This window comes from Saimiri boliviensis, chromosome 5 (assembly GCF_048565385.1).
Source record: "Saimiri boliviensis isolate mSaiBol1 chromosome 5, mSaiBol1.pri, whole genome shotgun sequence".
Taxonomy (NCBI): domain Eukaryota; kingdom Metazoa; phylum Chordata; class Mammalia; order Primates; family Cebidae; genus Saimiri; species Saimiri boliviensis.
In genome coordinates, this window is record NC_133453.1 from 125,761,519 (window position 1) to 125,780,215 (window position 18,697).

The 18,697-nt window shown below is 42.7% G+C and overlaps 1 protein-coding gene across 7 annotated transcripts in view; it reads right to left on the reverse strand.

The window, feature by feature from the left end:
* The window catches only part of MTHFS (methenyltetrahydrofolate synthetase), a 296,448-nt gene extending 277,885 nt beyond the window's left edge, over positions 1-18,563 (reverse strand). Inside the window, exons 1-2 of one of the 7 annotated variants that reach the window (XM_074399920.1) lie at positions 18,338-18,563; positions 10,156-10,417 (exon numbers count right to left, since the gene is read on the reverse strand). In XM_074399920.1, coding sequence (XP_074256021.1) covers positions 10,156-10,417; positions 18,338-18,454 — 379 coding nt within the window. In that variant the 5' untranslated portion in view covers positions 18,455-18,563. The other 6 variants (XM_074399924.1, XM_074399923.1, XM_074399919.1 and 3 more) reach the window with 6 other exon arrangements.
* Positions 18,564-18,697: the final 134 nt, after the last annotated feature.

The window sequence follows — 18,697 nt, forward strand, 5'->3', positions numbered from 1 at the left end:
ACTACAAGTGCCCGCCACCATGTCCAACTAATTTTTATCCTTAAAATTTGTGAATTTTATGTATCTTCTATATACTTTGTGATTGTATTTGTTATAAAAATAATGTGTTTTGTATGTTTGTATGTTTGTTTTTCTGGTTTGTTTCTGCCAAAATATTTCAGTAAAATTAATAGTTGAAGAAAATTTACCCAATAGGGTCTGTAAGAGATGCATGCCCTTTTGAGAAACAGGCCTAAATCAGTGTCTTTCAAACGTGTTAGAACCTACAGTAAGAAAAACATCATGATCCACTTTATATACAACACATGCATATATACTGCATGTGTGTGTTGTATATAAATGGATACAACACACACATGCACACATATACAAACACAAAACTCTGACTAAAATCAAAATTTCTTTCCTAGTTTTTTTTTTGTTTTTTTTTTTTTTGAGATGGAGTTTCGCTCTTGTTACCCAGGCTGGAGTGCAATGGCGCGATCTCGGCTCACCAAAACCTCCACCTCCTGGGTTCAGGCAATTCTCCTGCCTCAGCCTCCCGAGGAATTACAGGCACGCACCACCATGCCCAGCTGATTCTTTGTATTTTTAGTAGAGACGGGGTTTCACCATGTTGACCAGGATGGTCTCAATCTCTTCACCTCGTGATCCGCCCACCTCGGCCTCCCAAAGTGCTGGGATTACAGGCGTGAGCCACTGCGCCCTGCTCTTTCCTAGTTTTTTAATTAATCACAGGTCTTCTTACAAGTGATTCTGGTTCCCTGTGTCACTATACCCACAGAACACTTAAATTTTCACAGTGGATTTCACTGCTTTAATCCAACGTAATGACAGGAACAGTTAAGAAGACATTTTTGTTTGTTTGTTTCTGTTCAATTTCCATCTCATAGTTTGCTGCCTACTTCATCCAATAATAAGTCAGCTTATTCTGCTTGTTTATTTAGGGATAATAATCAGTACAAGTCTGGTTTTGTAGATGACGATTAGCATAAAAGATAAACATTCATCGATCATGTGCCATTACATCTGCATTTCTTTGCAGCACTATCAGTCATTCACGAAATATACAATTCTCAGGTGTACTTTTAAAAGGATACTTTTAAAAGGATACTTTTAAGTTACTGAAGAAAAAGATGGTACCTCAGCTTCATCAGGGTACCACAGTAAGCACAAACACACCAAGGAAAATGTTTGAAGACTATTTTTATGTTTCTCTAAAGGACCATCAGGTGAAAGTTACATGAAGCCATAAGCTTAATATGGAGAGAAACTTTCTAACCTTTTATGAAGTGGTGTAAGTGAAGAGGGATTCCCTGTTAAATGCTGGACTCCTAATCCCTGCAATTACTAAAGCGAAAAAAAGAAAACTTTTAAATTATACATATAGGATATAATAAAGCAAATCCAATAACAAAAGGTATACTGAAGTGTCAAAATACAGGGAGAAAGCAAAGGAAGAAGTGTTTAAATACGGCTAAGAAATCTAAAAAGACTTTTGGAGGAGGCAGCATTTCAGCTAGCTTGAAATTTAAGGTTCAGAGTAATGAACTAAAAAAAAGAACTTATTTTTTCTAACTCCAACTCCACTCCACTTAAAAATTCTGCCCTTTCTCTGAATTAAATGTATACAGAAATATATATATAACTATTAGACATTTTAATGTCTCAATTAAAGGTGATAAAATAAAAATTGAATTGGAAGAGCAGTTTAAACACCTGAAGTTCTATATGTAGTGAAGTTTAAGTCACCTGGGTTAGTCCTTTTAAAGATACTTAAGTGTTCAATAGTACATTCAATGAATGAATCACTATGCTTGAGTAGAACACTTAGCAGGCTAACCCATCTTGGCAAGAATAAAGGCCATAACCCCTAAGGAAGTATCTTTTAATCTTAATGGGCTGGGAGTTAACAAGAAATAAATTACCATTCTCTGAAATGAGGATATATTCTAAAGTTGCTGCAAAAGATAAATAGACAATTCTGGAACAGGACCAAGGAAGCCTATCATGGGTGTACTTATCATTCAGATGAAAGGCCCTGTTATAAATCAAAGCTGTAGCTGGTTCTTCTTGTGTATTTAATTGAACACAAAATTACTGAAGAAAAAGCTTAACTTCGAGACCGGTGTACTTTTAGATACATGACCTCAGTGCAAGTTCTTCCTTGGGAAAATATGACAATGTTCCCATGCATACAATTACCAAGGGTACCTGTTTCATGAATAATGGTTTTAATGCAATATGCTGACAGGAGAGAGAAGAAAATCTAGGTAGTATAGCAATCTGAATGAATGAAGTGTGAAGAAAAATGGCACTTCAAAGGGCACTGGAGTGGAAACCAGAACTGGGTGACCTCACATTATCATTAACTGCCTGTGTGTCCTTGGGGAAGTCACTTAACCTCCCTGGATTGCAGTTAGCCCATCTGAAAACAAAGACAACCGAGGACAGTAAGGGTTCACTCTCTCTCCACAGTGCCTAACTCAGGAGGCAATGTTCTCAACTGTCCAGAGAGGGACATCACCCAAAATGCCTACAATGGCATGTGCAAGGTAAAAAGCACATTCCAAAATTACAATTGTTTTCATTAACTTTTAGTCATAATAACTTATTTCAGAAGTTCAAGTACAATTAGTGAGGAGGATTTTTGTTAAGCTAAAGAAACACATGTTAAAGGTTTAGAAACACTTTTAGTGAGAAGATAAGCTGTAACTCATATCAAAATAAGATGGCCGAACAGGCTCAGCTCTGGAGCACAGTTCCCAGTGAGAGCAACGCAGAGGCGAGTCATCTCCACATTTCCAACTGAGGTACCAGGTTCATCTCAGTGGGACTCGTTGGACAGTGAGTATAGCCCAAGGAGGGCAAACCGAGGCAGGGTGGGGTGTTGCCTCACCTAGGAAGTGAAAGGGACCGAAAGACTCCCTATCCTACCCAAGGCAGGCCATGGGGGACTTCACTGGACACTCCAGCACTCCAGATCATATAGTGCGCTTTTCCCACGGTCTTTACAGTCCACACAGACCAGGAGATTCCCACCGGTGCCATGTGGGTGTCCAGCACAAAACTGGGCCACCATTTTACCTCGCGCCTGGAACACCTGCAAGACAGAACCACCCATTTCCCTGAAAAAAGGCAGGCTGAAGGCACGGAGCAGTGATCTGGCTTGGGGGGTCCCACCCCTGCAAAGACCAGCAAGCTGAAACCCACTGGCTCGAGATTTTCACTGCCAGCACAGCAGTTTAAGCCTGACTTGCAACAGTCCAGCTTGGTAGGGGGAAAGGTGTCTGCCATTACCAAGGCAGTTGCCTTACTGAGGCAGTGGCCATTACCGAGGCAGCTCTAACCATGCCTGTGTAAGCAAAACCGCAAGGAAATTTACACAGCAGATGAGCGGAGCCCACAGCAGCTCAGCAAGGCCTCTTTACAGGCAGACCATGACTAGACTCCCACCTTGCTGGGAAGGATGTCACTGAAAAAAGGCAGCAGCCCATCAGGAACTTATAAATAAAGCCCCTCCTTCCCAGGACAGAGCACCTGGGAAAAAGCGCAGTTGTGAGTTCCACTTCAGCAGACTTAAATGTCCCTGCCCAGAAGCTCTGAATGGTGCAACAGAGCTCCCAGCACAGCACTTGACCGCTGATAAGGGATAGACTGCCACCTCAAGTGGCTCCCTGACCCCCATTTATCCTAAGAGATACTTCATACAGGAGCACTTTGGCTGACATCTGGTGGGTACCCTTTTGGGATGAAGCTAAAAAAAAGGAATAGGGAGCAATCCTTTCTGTTCTGCAGCCCCCACAGGTGACTACCAGGCAAGCAGGGTCAGGAGTGTACCTCCAGCAGTCCTGTAGCAGAGGGGCCTAACTGTTAGAAGGAAAACTTAAAAACAAAAAGAAATAACTTCAGCATCAACAAAAACGACGTCCACTCAGAGACCCCATCCGAAAGTTACCAACTTCAAAGACCAAAGGTAGATAAATCCATGAAGATGGGAAGAAACCAACACAAAAAGGCTGAAAACACCAAAAACCAGAACACCTCTTCTCCTCAAAGGGATCACAACCCCTCACCAGCAAAAGAACAAAACTGAATGAAGAATGAGTTTGACAAACTGACAGAAACAGGCTTCAGAAGGAGGGTAATAACAAACTTCTCTGAGCTAAAGAAGTATGTTCTAACCTAATGCACAAAACTAAAAACCTTGAAAAAAGGTTAGATAAAATACTAACTAGAATAACCAGCTTAGAGAAGAACATAAACAACTTTATGGAGCTGAGAAACACAGCACGAGAACTTTCTGAAGCATACGCAAGTTTCAATAGCTGAATCCATCAAGCAGAGGAAAGGATATCAGACATTGAAGATCAACTCAATGAAATAAAATGAGAAGGCAAGAATAGAGAAAAAAAGAGTGAAAAGAAATGAACAAAGCCTCCAAGAAATATGGAATTATGTGAAAAGACCAAATCTACATTTGATCAGTGTACCTGAATGTGATGGGGAGAATGAAACCAAGTTGGAAAACACTCTTCAGGATATTATCCAGGAGAACATTCCCAACCTAGCAAGGCAGGCCAATATGCAATTTCAGGAAATACAGAGAACACCACAAAGATATTCCTCAGGAAGAGTAACCCCAAGGCACATAACCATCAGATTCACCAGAGTTGAAATGAAGAAAAAAATGCTAAGGGGAGCCACAAAGGGAAGCCCATCAGACTCACAGTGGATCTCTTGGCAGAAACCTGACAAGCCAGAAGAGAGTGGGGGCCAATATTCAACATCCTCATAGCTATGAAGTGTTGGTCAACTACTCATTTATACAGGCATTGTTTGAATTCAAAACTGTTAGCTTCACCTCAGGAAACTTTTACGAAAGTCTACAACATAAACCACATGACTAGACACCAGGGATACAAATGATTTAGAAGAAGGCCTCTGCTCCTAAGAGTCTAAGTCTATCAGCAAAGAAAAGGGATATACTGCTGGATGCAGTGGCTCATGCCTATAATCCCAGCACTTTGGGAGGCCAAGGCAAGAGGATCACGAGGTCAGGAGTTCAAGACCAGCCTGACCAACATGGTGAAACCCCGTCTCTACTAAAAGTACAAAAATTAGCTGGGCATGGTGGCGTGTGCCTGTAATCCCAGCTACTCAGGAGACTGAGGCAGGAGAATCACTTGAACCCAGAAGGCAGAGGTTGCAGTGAGCCAAGATCGTGCCACTGCACCCCAGCCTGCACAACAGAGTGAGACTTCATCTCAAAAAGAAAAAAAGAAATAAAAGAAAAGGAACATACTTCCAAAAAGAATTAACAAAACATATACGGTAATATATGTAAAGTGCCAAAGACGTAAGAATCAGAGAAGAAAGGGACTAGTACATTGCAGGTAGCCAGGGAAGGTTTGGGGGAAAAACAATTCGGCTTATTGTTAATAACTGCGATGTACTGATTGCTGACTACATGGCAAACTGTACTAGACACTTTACACACATCATCTTACTTTATCCTCTCAACAACACAGTCAGTACTGTAATTATCTCCAATTTTCAGATGGGGAAATTTGTACTTTGAGATGTTAACTAATTCTGCCCAAGTGGTAAAGGCCAGATTCAAACTCAGATCAGTCTGACTCCAAAGCTAGTGACCTTAAGCAGCAGACTAGAAGAGACTATCTTGAAGAAACACAATACACTCTAGTCTGGAAAATGGTATAAATAAAATCACTTTCACAGTAAAGCACATAACATTATGCTATGCTTGACCACTCAACAGCAGCAAAAACAACGGCAGCCACAGTAGCAACAAGGGCATTTTTACTGAGCACCTACTATGTGTCAAACACTATTCATAGATTATCTCATTTAAGCTCCATAACAGATATATACGGTAGGTCTGAATCCACTTACAGGTAAGAAGACTGAAACTCAAGTTAAGTGATCTTCCCAAGCTAACACAATTAGAAAGGAGCAAAACTAGAATTCAAATCCAGGCTAGTCTGATTCTCAAATCTGTATTCTCTATTACTAGGAAATACTGTCTTCTAGCAGACCGCTCTGGCTGAAATATAAATTGTACCAAGGAGGCACAAGTATCAAGGTAGAAAGGCAGGTAAGAAGCCAGGCATAGTGACTCACGCCTGTAACCCCTGCAATTTGGGAGGTCGAGGTGGGTGGATCATGAGGTCAAGAGATCGAGAGCATCCTGGTCAACATGGCGACACCCCGTCTCTATTAAAAATACAAAAATTAGCTGGGCATGATGGCGCACACCATCATGTAGTCCCAGCTACTCAGGAGGTTGAGGCAGGAGAATCACTTGAACCTGGGAGCCAGAGGTTGCGGTGAGCCGAGATCACACCACCACACTCCAGCCTGGTGACAGAGTGAGACTCCGTCTCAAAAAAAAATGAAAAAAATGAAAAAAGAAAGGCAGGTAAGGCCCAGAAAGTGGCCTGAATGTTTGGATTTCATCCAATGTCCCTTCTTTTGGCAACAGCCAGCAGAAAACACTGTTTGCTCAGGTATACAGATCTATTCGGCCAAAAAGGTACTCTGGAGTGTGGTGGTGCACAGAAGACCCAGGCCTAAGCCAGTCAGCCTATTCCATATCTCTGGCCATAGTGATTAATTTCAAGACGCTCGCTTGGGTCAAGGAGAGTTAGGAGCAGGACTTGTCACGGAGAGTTAGGAGCAGAACAATAAAAACAAAGTTGTTATTTATTGCTGGCAGTAAGGATGCCATGGAATTAGAGCTGCCATGGGCCACCACGTGGCACCAGAAAATGAAACTAACATAGATGGAAGCAAAGCCAAAAGGCAGAGATAGACTAGCTCCTGATGCCACCGATCTAGCCAGCCCTTCTGTGAACTTTTCAGTCTCTGGGCGAATAAAATCTCATTTTTGCTTAAGTCAAGTGGAACCAGACTGTATACTTGCAATGGAAAAATTCCTGGCTAATCGAACTGCCCAAGCAGCCCTTATCTTACGTATAAACTTGGGAAAGAATCAGACCCTCTGTTTCATTTAGCAATCTGTTTCTTTTGCTATTTATGTAATACAAGAATAGCCCATGGGAAATTTTTGCTTAGGAACTTTTAATTGCAACTGAAGACACAAAGGCTCACTCTTCTAAGCTCTGATAATGTGAGCAAACAAGAAAGATAAACAGACAACAAAGGCTACACCAAGGACAGTCTGACTCTGATCAGCTTGTCACAAACGCAGTGAAGCTAGATTTATGCTTAAGCACTGAAGTTGCCACATTTTAAGTTGCTGATACAAGTAGAAATCCACAGCACAGAGTGTGATATTAGGAGATAACAAGCAGCCGAGACTGCCTACTCAAACATTTCCATAAACAACAGCAGTGAGCTTTGACCCCAGACTGCAGTTTTGAGAAACTACTGGTAAAATCCCCTATCCCTTTACAACCCAGATTGCAAATACCTGCAACGAAAAATGCATGAGGGGAAGAAAGCCACTGTTACCAAAACTACAGCATGAATAAAGTACTATGGAGGAGAAAACAAATGAACAACCAGTTGTGGGGTTTTTCTTAGAGGACTTTTTTCGATTCAGGACCATATTCTAAATTTCTATGTTTTTAATATTCAGTATCTTTTCATTTGACACTTATATTTGACATATACTACAGGTTAGAATATTCTGTTTACATTCATTTTGTGTCTCACCAGCTACAGTGAGTCCCTTCAAATCAGGACCTTATCTTTCCATGCCTAAAATAGTGTCTGACACAAAGTAGATGTGTGAAAATACCTGCTGAAAATTATCAAAATGTTAACCACTTGGGTAGTAATGAGTTTATGTTATAATAAATAATTCTGACTTCCTTGCTTAAAATTAATAAATTACCATTTATTCGATGGCTCTTACATGCCAAATGACATGCTAAAAACCATATATAGGCTGGGTACAGTGGGCCACGCCGGCAATCCCAGCACCTTGGGAGGCCAAGGTGGGAAAATCATCTGAGGAGTCTAAGACCGCTTGACCAGCATGGTGAAACTCTGTCTCTAGTAAAAATACAAAATTAGCCAGGGGTCATGGCACAAGCCTATAATCCCAGCTACTCGGGAGGCTGAGGCAGGAGAATAACTTGAATCCAGGAGGCAGGTTACACTAAGCTGAGATCGCACCATTACGCTACAGCCTGGCGACAGAGGGAGACTCCACCTCAAAAAAAAAAAAACTAAATCAACCCATACATAAATGATTGACTCACTTATTTGGATTGAGGTTATCCTAACCAGGAAGTGCAAATAAGTTAAAAGGAAAAATCATGCTTCTTCCTTAGTCTTTTCACTGCTATACTTGAATAGAGCTAGAAAAAATGCAGGGAAGTTCAAAGTGACAGACTTTAGCTCAACCCAAGGAAGATGTTCTAGAAGCAACAGAGCTGTTCTGAAAGGAATGAGCTGCCTCTAGAGGAATTGGTTACTGGAGAAAACCAAGTAAAATTTCAATTAGCAGGCACATTATAGATGATGCAAGCATTGGAGGAGCTGTTAACAGGGTCACTGGGATTGGGACAGTATCCTGGGTTCCACCCTTAAGCCTGCGAGTAGCTGCATTAAGTTTGAACAAAGTCAGTAGCTATAATTTCCTGTCTTTCCTTATCTGTAAGCCTACACTGTTCTCCAACACTCTGTATCCCTTATTATTTCATTGCCTTAAAATGCTTGCAATCTTTCCCCTTGAAAATATGAAAAGAGTTTTAAAATGCTGGCATTCATCTGGCCTACTGATGCAGGACATGACAGAGGTAGATCTGAATGTCTTTTTGGTGCCTAAACATCTAGCAAAGCCCAAGATTGGATAATACAGGGAAAGTGAAGCTAGCAATGTACATAACCCCTACTGTCACAAGTCCTTGACCCTCTCCCCTCCCACTCCATCATACTGACTTTATAGGCCATGGTGCTATGTTGGAAGGGGCAGAAACTGAGCAAAGACTGCATGAAGTTGTGCTGGGGCTTCTTTGCAGCCATTTAAGTCTTAGTCAAAAATATATATCTCTAAGATGGGTTTCAGGCATTATATTAAACAAAAAGCCCTTAGCTTGTTTTGCTTTCAGCTCTTTGCCTGTTTCATAATGATAAAACTTCCCAAGCAGCTGTTGGCCAGAGAACAGCATGTATTAAGACCCAGCAATAGAGAAGGCAAAGTGGGGTTAAAAAACAGAGATATTCAGAGTGGCTGGAATTCAGACTACGAAGTAGGGAGTAGAAAGTTGTGAAAATAGAAAGATAAGCAGGGCCAAGATCAGGAAGAATCTCATTAAGGAGTGTTTACTTCAACCTAAGGGCAACAGTAAGTCACAGAAAGACTTTAAGGAGGGGAAAGAAGCAGCAGACTTGTGTTTTCAAAATCTTGTTTCAATTACTTTTAAATAACCAATAGAGAGGGAAGAGAGGATGCAAGCCACGGACAGAAAGAACAGAGAGGAGTCCTTTCCGGGAACACAGGCAGGAGATGTCAGCTTACACTGCAGTGGTAGCAGTGAGTTGGAGAGAAATGGACAGATTAAGGAAATAAGCACCAGGTAAAATCATCAGGACTTAGCAATAGACCAGATGTGAGGCATAAGAGAAAGAGGGGTCAAGGATGACCTGGACATTTCTGGAAGGGTCAGCTGGGTGGCTGGGGGTGCCATCTCCTGAGATAAACACACAGTAGGCAGTCGAGGTTGAGGGGACAAGGACTCAGTTTGGAACATCTCATGTTTGGGATGTGCATGTGACATCCAAGTAGAGATGTCCAGAAAGTAGTTTTCAGGTCTAAGTTGGAGATATAAGTGCTCATTAGCATTAATAATAATATGCTCATTAGCAAGCCAACCATAACTGAAACCACAGGAAATAATTATTAAGGGAAAATATACAATCCAATCCACAAGGTTAGGGCAACAATATGTGAGAAATCAACTATATTATTCTTTTACACTTCACAGTTTTCAAAAGGCATCACATCCTAAACCAGGTAATACAGGTGTCTTGGAACACACAGGTAAAATACAAATTAATCCCTACAGGAAAAGTGACTTCCACTGACCCACACATGACAGGTGGATCTGAGCTCTAACGACCGGTCAGAATCTAACAATATCCTAACACCATAATACTCACCTGTGGACAAGGCCTCCTCCCGAATGTCACCCTCGCCAGGTTGAGGAATATTCCAGGACGTTTTGGGAAGTGAAGAAATTTCCTCTGGTGATTCTATTCTCACCATATCCATGTGATTGCTCTGGAACTGGTACCGGGGGATGAAGCAGATTTTGCCTCGCCGGAAAATGTCCTTGATGATCTCTTCTGTCTCAATTTCATCTTGCATGCTCAGAAAGATGGAAATTCTTTGGGACTTTTGATACTGACTGTGGGCAATCACCTAAATGGGAAATGATAGCCATTATATTTCCAAGACTAAATTTAGCAACTCCCCTCAACAGTTCCTCCTTTCTCTCTCAGCCTTCTCCAATTTCTTTAAATATTATAAAGAAAAAAAAGGGCACAGTGATATGGCGGGTCAGACAGTGATGCATCCTGAAGGCTTTTAGTTTGGGACCCAGCACTTACCTGCTCCTTTTATCCCTTCCTGGCACACCCACTCTGGTAGGTGTGAAAACTCACTAAAAGGCCACTATGGAGACAAGCTGTCTTTCTAGAGAATTCCAGGCTTGATTCCCACCTACCCATTTGAGTAGTCTCTGGTCATTTCACACGCTTCCCCTACAGTCTGCTTTACCTCTGAACCTTGGCTCCCACAAGGTCCCCCACTCCTTGGATTGTCAGGCTTCTCTCTCCTCCCAAATTCAACCCATTTAAAGCCCAATGCAAGCCCTAACTTTTCCTAACTTCTGCAGAACCCTTAACTACATTTAGAGTTACTATATAACTTAATAATGATGTACTGTCATGAATGGATCACAAATTGTTTCATGTGCCCTAAATGTGGTATCCCTAACCAGTGCAGGCACTGAGCTCTCCGAGGCAGAGAACATGTCTTACAATTCTCTCTTAGCTCTACCAACCCCATTCCATTTCCTAAAATTCATCTGTTCAATTGAATATTAAGATATTCACAATTATGGGGTGGGGGCAGATCCTGATGAAAGAAACCATATTCAGCTGAATCATTTATCAGGCAGGAGAAGGGAACTGAGCTTTGCTCATCACAGAAATGTCAACATTCTCAGGAACTTATCCAGACTCAGAAGTTAGCCCTTAGCTCTCTTTTTCTCTTTTTTCATTTTTTCTTTTTAAAGTCAGGGTATCCCTCTTTTGCCCAAGCTGGAGTGCAGTAGCGAAATCTGCAACTTCTGTCTCTTGGGCTCAAGTGACCCTCCCATCTCAGCCTCCAGAGTAGCTGGGACCACAGGCACATGCCACCATGTCCAGCTGATTTTTTGTATTTTTTTGTGGAGACAGCGTTTCACCATGTAACTCAGGCTGGTCTCGAACTCCTGAGCTCAAGTGATCCACCCACCTGGGCCTCCCAAAGTGCTGGGATTACAGGTGTGAGCCACGGTGCCTGGCCAGCTCTCTTTTTTTCCTTTCCTTTTCTGCTCTTCCCTGTTCTCCAAACTAAAAAGAAAAGAATACTTTCATTCTTTATAAGACTTCTTAGAACTTTTGCTATTATTACATATTTGTAAGCCATAAAAGTAGCTTATAAATATGAATGGCAGAAAGATACAGGAACGGAAAGTCAAGTTATTACTAATAAAAAAGGAAACACAGAAATTAAGTAGATAGAGCACATCAAACTAGTTCAAGGAAGAAAGTTAACTCTCACACTCTGAAAAGTTACAAAATTGTTTTGAGGCCTGAAACAGGCAAAGAGAGGAAATGTGAAACCCAGACTTGGGCAGGCCTGGGGCTATTGGCATCCAAGTACTATATGAGAAAGTTAGGTATCCTTTTTGCTCTCTTGACAGCAGAATATAGAAGATCAAGAGTTGAATAAGCAGTAATAAACATCAGTTAACACTCAGTGTGAGACTGTGCACACACTTATCTTCCTCCCTCAAATCCCATTTATATGACGGTAAAGAAAAACCATTACAGTACTGAGAATAAGAGAACAGAGACCTGACTACTTTCTGGAAGACAACGAGTAGAGGGGACAGTACTTTACTGACAAAACAGCAGCAGGTCACAACACTCAGAGAAGAAGGATGCAGGTCAGGCAGAATCCATTCCTCCCTTAGAATCCCAAAGCAAACCATAAAAGACAGAGGAAATCCCCATTAGCTATGATACCTTCATTCACAAATATGTACAGACAATAAAAGATCATCACACGTTCTGAAAAGGAAAAATACAAAATAGATGGATGGGAAAAAAAAACAAGAAGGGAAGAAAAAATGGACAGAGATAACAGGTAATTTTTTGAAATTCTAATTCGTTTTCTCAGACAAACTCAAGAAGATAATTGCATTTCTTTCATTTTTTTTTTTTTATATGAAGTTTCACTCTTGTTGCCCAGGATGATCTCAGCTCACTGCAACCTCTGCCTCCCAGGTTCAAGCGATTCTCCTGCCTCAGCCTCCCGAATAGCTGGGATTACAGGCATGCGCCACAACATCCGGCTAATTTTGTATTTTTAGTAACGACAGGGTTTCTCCATGTTAGTCAGGCTGGTCTTGAACTCCCGACCTCAGGTGATCTGCCCTCCTCGGCCTCCCAAAGTGCTGGGATTACAGGCATTTCTAAAACAATAGACTACCCTGGGGAGGAAGCAATCAGAGATTTATGAAATAATCACTGGGAACTAAAATTGTGATTAGCAAAATTAAAACAACTTAGGAGAAAGCCTTGGAGTAGAGGACAAGGCAAAAATAGGAAAAATCAAAAAAATGTTAAGAACCAGAGAAGATTAATCTATGATTTTTATTATCTGATTAACAAGAGTTCCAGAAAGACACAAAGGAAAAGAAATAATCAAAGGAGATACACTTGGCTCATGCCTGTAATCCTAGCACTTTGGAAGGCCAAGGCGGGTAGATCACCTGAGGTCAGGAGTTTGAGACCAGCCTGACCACCATGGTGAAACCCCATCTCTAGTAAAAATACAAAATTAGCTGGGCACGGTGGTACATGGCTGTAGTTTCAGCTACTTGAGAGGCTGAGGCAGAAGAACCACTTGAACCCGGGAGGCAGACGTTGAGCCGAGCTCACGCCACACAGCACTCCAACCTGGGCAACAAGAGTGAAACTCCATCTCAAAAAAAAAAAAAAAAAGAAGAAGAAGAAGAAAAAAAACACTAGTCTCCATACTGAATGGGGGCCAAGGGGCCATGGGGGCTGAGCAGAACAAGAAAAATCATTTTAAATTCGAAATTCAAACTATCAATCAAGTATAAGGGTAAAACATTTCCTAATGTATATTTAAAAGTTTACCGGCCGGGCGCGGTGGCTCAAGCCTGTAATCCCAGCACTTTGGGAGGCCGAGGCGGGTGGATCACGAGGTCAAGAGATCGAGACCATCCTGGTCAACATGGTGAAACCCCATCTCTACTAAAAATACAAAACATTAGCTGGGCATGGTGGTGTGTGCCTGTAATCCCAGCTACTCGGGAGGCTGAGGCAGGAGAATTGCCTGAACCCAGGAGGCAGAGGTTGTGGTGAGCCAAGATCGTGCCATTGCACTCCAGCCTGGGTAACAAGAGTGAAACTCGGTCGCAAAAAAAAAAAGTTTACCACCCCCATAGATACGTCCTCAAAAAAAATTATCTGAAGATATACTCGAACAAGATGAAGGGAAACCAATGCAAGAAAGACAAAGAGGCTAGACTCAAAAAGCAGCCCCAACTCCGAAGTGGAGTAAGGAGGAACCCCAGAGCAATGGCTGTGCGATGGGCCAGAGGCAACCAGACCACAAAAAGCAAGAAGCTGGAGTGTTTTCAAAAAGAGAGCGGATTTATTTTAACAGACAACGAAAAAGAATTGATTGATAAGATAAACGTATATTCTTGATTTGTCAAAAAGGAAAAATAAAGGCAATCAGAAGCTACTGGAGAAATACAGAACTAAATTAGACATATACTCCAAATGAAAACAAAGCGAAACAGAGAATGGTTTTGAGCCATTATGGGGGAAAAGAGGAAAGCTTTGGTGCTGACCCTTGGAGCATTACCTTCCGGGCTACACGTATCTAGTGACGTAAAGTTATGTCTTTTCTTACATATTTCATCACACAACTTGGTTCTAGGATGAATGCCATCTATAGAACAAAAATACAAGGAATAACTCAGTGCTTTACGTATTTCTGTAAATACTCTTTACTGTAAATACTATTTCCTGAAATCTCAAGTTTGGAAATCGGTCACAAATACTGCTCAGTTAGACTCATAGTTACAGAACAAAGTTTAAATATTACAAAATTTGACAACATAAAAATATAGATGTCAGAAACTGACAAAGGGAGTAGAAAACATAGTGAGTAAAAGGGCACTAATTTCCTCATCTTAGTTATGGACTCAACATATGACATAAAGCTGAATTTCTTTACCATATAAATTACTTCTCTGACAAATTTCTAAATTATAAAAAGGTACAGTGCCAATTAAGAATAAATATGCTTTTCTAAATGAAAAACATAATTTAACACCTTTATTGAGCATTCACTATGGCAAAACACTACACAGTACACTGATGTTTCCAGCAATGATCCATTGGTCAGTCAGGAAATCAACAGTGGGCTACAATCAGAATTTTTAAATGAAACAGAATAGAAAATATTAAAGTTCAAGTTGGGTGCAATAGCTCACACCTGTAATCCCAGCACTTTGGGAGGCCAAGGCAGGAAGATCATGAGGTCAAGGGTTCGAGACCAGCCTAGCCAACAAAGTGAAACATCAAGTCTACAAAGAATACAAAGATTAGCAGGGTGTGATGGTATGTGCCTGTAGTTCCAGCCACTTGGGAGGCTGAGGCAGGAGAATCGCTTGAACCTGGGAGGCAAAGGTTGCAGCGAGCCGAGATTGCACCACTGCACTCCAGCCTGGGTGACAGCCTTTCTCTGTCTCAGGAAAAAAAAAAGAATATTAAAGTTTCTTGTATGTGGTAAGAGCTGTAGAACATTAATGTATTTATTACTGAGGGTCATGGGTCTGCTTTTTAATTTTTCTCTCTCCTCTATGTCTCAGTTGTCATTCTATTGTCAGTAATTCTGTATCTATGTAGCTACTATTCCCATCTATAGTTTATGAATTCTAATCTTCTGTGGACAAAGACACCGTAGAAGATTAGAAATTGAATTCACCTTTATTTACCCCATGCCTCTCCAAAATTTGTTCCAATTCCTACATTCCTTATGCCCAAGGTTAAACATCATTATATCAAAGCTCTAAATTTTGAAATCATAGGTCACTCCCCTCCCCTTCCAGTATTCTCTAACCTCTTCCAATCAGTTGCCAAGTCCTGCTGTTTCTCATTGAATAGTCTCCCACCTGCCTCCTTTCCGCCTCCCCCACCCCTACCTCCCCACCTTTCTTCACTACCCATGCTCTCGTTTGCATCTTTTTTTTTTAATTTTTCGTTGAATTTATTAAGTGTAATTTATAGAGAACGTGGTGTCATTCACAACACAATGAAGAAAATCATGAAACAAGCCGGTTTGATGCAAGAAGAAAGAGAATTGGAATTCTCTACTTTGTCAAGTACTAAGCTGAAAGTATTATGGATATTCGGTTAAAGTTTGGACATCATGAATTTGAGATACAATTAAAGTAACTATGTAAACGTCTCAAAAATTTAGGTTAGATGGATATCCAGTTGGCATGGATGAAGACATAGATTTGAGATTCATCCACCAGATGACGAATGGTGCTATAGACTCCCTGTGTGAAAATACTTGATGAAAATGTAATAATAAGGCAAGGCTGAGTTAACAGCCAGGAGCAGGCAGCATCCTGAAGCCAGATATTGCTGGAAATCCTAAAGGGTATAGTCTATGTAAACAGGAGGAAATGGAATCTTTTTCATCTTTCACTTGAATTGGCACAACAGCCCCTCACTGGTCTCTGTACTTTTTTTTCTCCCTTCCTCCCTCAACCCATTATCCAAATACTGCCAGTGTACTCTTCCTAAAGGACGCATCAAAAAATAAGTAAAGCACTGAATACATCCCTTTACACACCTCTTTAACTCTCACAATACACCTACAAGAGTGATATTATCCATTTTATAGACAAGGAACCAAAGGTTCTGAGAGACTTGTCCAAGACCATAGAGTTAAAAAACAATGGTGCCAGATTAAGCCCAGATCTGTGTAGTTCCAAAGTCCATGCTAAACTGTATTCTGTCATCTCTTGCCTAAGTATCCCTACTCACATTCCCCTATCCCATCTTTCCCTTCACCTGACAAAATTCATCTCTTGTTCTCCAAAATTCATCTCAAACATTTTCCTATAGAAAGCTTTCCAGGCCCGGTGCAGTGGCTCATGCCTGCAATCCCAGCACTGCAAACTCCAGATCACTAGGTCAGGAGTTTGAGACCAGACTGGCCAACATAGCGAAACTCCATCTCTACTAAAGAGACCAAAAAAAAAAAAAAATTAGCTGGGCATGGTGGGGGGTGTCTGTAATCCCAGCAACTCGGGAGGCTAAGGCAGGATAATCACTTGAACCTGGCGGCGGGGCGGGGGGAGGAGGCTGCAGTAAGCAGAGATCATGCCACTGCACTCCAGCCTGGGCAACAAGAGCAAGACTCCATCTCAAAAAAAAAAAAAAAAAAAAAATAGAAAGCTTTTCAATTCCCCCTCCCCAAGGCTAGTTTCCACAATATTACAACATTGGTGTTTACCTTTATCATATATCTGGCTTCAGTGCAATTCTTTATTCATGTCTGTTTCCTCTCCTAGGCTCTCTGCTCCTTTAGAGCAACAATCCTATCTTTTTCATCTCCACAACCCAGTGCATGGCCACGTGTGCACTACATAGCTGTTCAACATATGTGAATGAATTAGCTAAATTTTGAACAACTACATAGTAAGGACAAGAGTCTATATCCTTTATATCTACTAAAACACCCAGCAGTGCTTCCTCGTAATAGCTAAAATATTTGCTTGAAAGAACAAATTAATATCTGTATAGATTCCGTCATGCACACCTACATACATGAAGAGATGGGTGAAATGAGCATATTTGCTTTACTGCTTTAACCCATGGGTACCTTGAATTGAAGTAAATAATGGATAATAGAACAGTGAAGGATAATTAAGAAAGCCTGACGGTAAAACTGATTCCAACGAACATCAAGTCTCCAAATATCCACCAGTATCTCGGAGACATGATGTTGGGAAGACAGATCATCAGTCTGACTTACCAAAGAATTACAAATATGTACTTATTCTGGGGACATTAAATTTTTCTTCCCCTCGTGTCTAACAAAAATGAGTCCCCAAAAACTCTTTAGAACATGCCTTCACGACAGGATATGGCTGCCATTTTATTGACCAAAAAAAAAAAAAAAAAAAACTGCCATTACAAAGACAGACTGAAAATACATAGCAGTGGAGTCGGTGAAAGTCATACACCCGAGGTCTGCTAACCAACAAACAGGGACCCTCACTTACTCCTCAAATTTCTCTCTTCTGCTTCCTACGCTCTTGGGAAGCCTGGGTGTGATAGCCACGTCTTCCTTTCATTCACTCAAGAAACAGCATTGAATGCTGAGGCTCTGGAGCTCGGGAGACGCAACCTTAGCCCTCCATACACTTAGTGGAGTGCAGCCAACATCTGAGTTCTACCCTTCGGCATCTCCACCCCTTTTCCGGTGCGCCCTCGTTGGAAGCACCTGCATCTTTCTCTGCTCATTTACTGATATAGCTGGAGTCTTACTCGTAGCTCTTTATCTTTAGGACTCACCTGGCGCTCAGGTGTTCACCCATCTCCTCTACCACAAATTTCTGTTCTCACCCTGCTCTCACCACAGTACCGTCATCCCCACTGAGGAGTTTTCAAGCAGCACAGACGCCACTCATGCAAACGAACTCTCCTCCCAGAGAGAAATCTGCCAACCACCACCGCCCTCTCCCTCGTCAGCCCCGCAACTGTCATCTCCGGCCCCTCTCCCCGCCATAGTTCCCGAGAGCACCTGGACCAGCCCGAGGGCACGTGCGCGCTCCCGGGTGGGACGTGCGCGCGCCTGGAGGGGGGACGTGCGCGCGCCCGGAGGGGGACGTGCGCGCGCCGGGGCGCGTAGCGCAGCGCCTGCGCGGAACCTGCGTGGATCCGCGGGCGCCGGCCGCCGGGCCTTCGGGGGGTCTGCCCGCCTCGGCTTCCGCGGTGGGCGGTCTCGCACCTTCTGGGTAAGCACGCGGGACTGGCGTTGCCGCTCCTCGGCGCTCATGGCCCGCAGACGCTGCTTCAGCTCGTTCCGCAGGCTCCGCTTGGCGCCGCTCACCGCCGCCGCCGCCATCGCACGGCCCGGCCGAGTCCGATCCCGCCCTCGGTGCCCCGGGGTTCGGTCCCCGCCCCTGGCCGCTCCCAGGAGGATCCGCGGCCTAGGGGAGGGTCTGGTCTCGGGGCAGCGCCCCCCGGCCCGCTTCCGGGTCGCGCGCCTGCCTCGCCTCCGGCCCGTAGGACCCGGCGCTGGCGCGGCCCGCGTGGTCCGGCCCGCCCTCCCCGGTTGGCGGGACTCGTGGTGGGGCGCCGCGGCCGC